This window comes from Carlito syrichta, unplaced genomic scaffold, assembly GCF_000164805.1.
Source record: "Carlito syrichta isolate Samal-C Ts95f unplaced genomic scaffold, Tarsius_syrichta-2.0.1 Scaffold307326, whole genome shotgun sequence".
NCBI classification, from domain to species: Eukaryota; Metazoa; Chordata; class Mammalia; order Primates; family Tarsiidae; genus Carlito; species Carlito syrichta.
Window position 1 is genome coordinate 571,239 of NW_007251422.1, and position 1,487 is coordinate 572,725.

Below are 1,487 nucleotides of genomic sequence, written 5' to 3' on the forward strand. Positions count from 1 at the left end.
ACCCCCAGATGTAAGCTTACAAAGTGCAAAGAGGCACTGAACTGTACAGGAAGCAATCACTCAAACATGGCCTCTCCTTTTTACAGCATAAAAAAAAAATCTTTTTTAAAGGCAGAAGGATGCCTCTCCTCCTGCACCTCTATACAATTTTATTCTAAACGTATGACACTGAAATCTAAGAGTCTGCTTAGTGTTCTGGGGGTTCCTAAAAAGCAGCAGAGCCGCCTCAGAGCAGCGAGTCGTCCGTGCTGCAGCTCCTGCCTCGGGAGTCACCGCGAGCGCTGGGCACAGTACCTTGGCGGCTCCCCACGCCTCCCGCGCCCGGGGGGTCCTCGCACAGCTGCTGGCTGTCCTTCTCCTGCTCCAGGTGGTACCCGCTAGGGTCCCCGGTGTCATCGGTCCTGCCATTGCTGTTGCCGGAGTAGCCGTTCCCACAGGCCTTCAGAGGCCTGCGCAGGCACAGCAGCTCCTGGAAGGCCACCCTGAAGTCCGGGCTCCGGCAGTAGATGAGGGGGTTGAAAGCAGAGTTGACGTAGCCCACCCAGTTTAGGAGGATGTACACTTCCTTGGGGATGAGGTTGTCCTGGATCACGTGCACGATGTTGACAATGAAGAAGGGCAGCCAGCAGAGGGTGAAGGTGCCCATGATGATGCCCAGCGTCTTCAGGGCCTTGTGCTCCTTCAAGCAGAACTTGGAGGACCTCCGTAGGCCGTGCCCACCCCGCCCATCCTGCTCCAGGTGGCCAAGGCTCTGAGTGTGGAAGCGGCCCTCGGCCTTGTCGATCTTCTGCAGCTGCCTCTGAGCCACCTGGAAGACCCTTGAGTAGACGAAGACCATGACCACCAGTGGCAAGTAGAAGGACACGATGGAGGAGGCGATGGCATAGGCTTGGTTGGTGAAGAAGTCGCAGCAGGTCTCCCTAGCGTAGCAGCTGATGGCCTCCTCGTGGGTGGCCCGGTACCAGTGCATCTGGATGGGCAGGAAGGAGGTGAGGCCCGACACCACCCACACCACCAGGATGACCACCCGGGCCTTGTTCTTGGTCAGCAAGCTCTGGTACTTGAAGGGCGACGTGATGGCCAAGTAGCGGTCCACGGCGATCACGCACAGCGTCTCGATGCTGGCCGTGACGCACAGCACGTCCACGGACGTCCAGAACTCGCACCAGAAGTTGCCAAAGGTCCACATCTTCATGAGGATGTGGCTGGCCCCGAAGGGCACCACGGCCAGCCCCATGACCAGGTCCGCGCAGGCCAGCGACGTGATGAAGCAGTTGGTGACCGTCTGCAGGCGCTCAAACCTGGCGATGGCCGTGATGACCAGCACGTTGCCGAACACGATGGCCAGCACGATCAGCGCCATGACCATGCCCAGGCCTACCGCCCACGCCTCGTCCCGCTCCTGCGCGGGGTCAGCGCCCGGCGTGTGGCTCGCGTTGGGCGCCGGCAGGAAGGCGCTGCCGTTCCCGGGCTGCCCCATGGCGCGG

The 1,487-nt window shown here is 60.7% G+C and overlaps 1 protein-coding gene across 1 annotated transcript; it reads right to left on the reverse strand.

Annotated features, from left to right (window-relative positions):
* Nucleotides 1-226: 226 nt before the first annotated feature.
* On the reverse strand, nucleotides 227-1,480 carry ADRB2 (adrenoceptor beta 2). The gene has a single exon (XM_008064397.1). It carries the CDS (start codon nucleotides 1,478-1,480, stop codon nucleotides 227-229), a length of 1,254 nt encoding a protein of 417 aa, XP_008062588.1.
* Between the last annotated feature and the right edge of the window lie 7 nt (nucleotides 1,481-1,487).

Excerpts from the sequence above, each read along its gene's own strand:
- ADRB2 (XM_008064397.1), bottom strand. The coding sequence starts at position 1,480 with ATGGGGCAGCCCGGGAACGGCAGCGCCTTCCTGCCGGCGCCCAACGCG.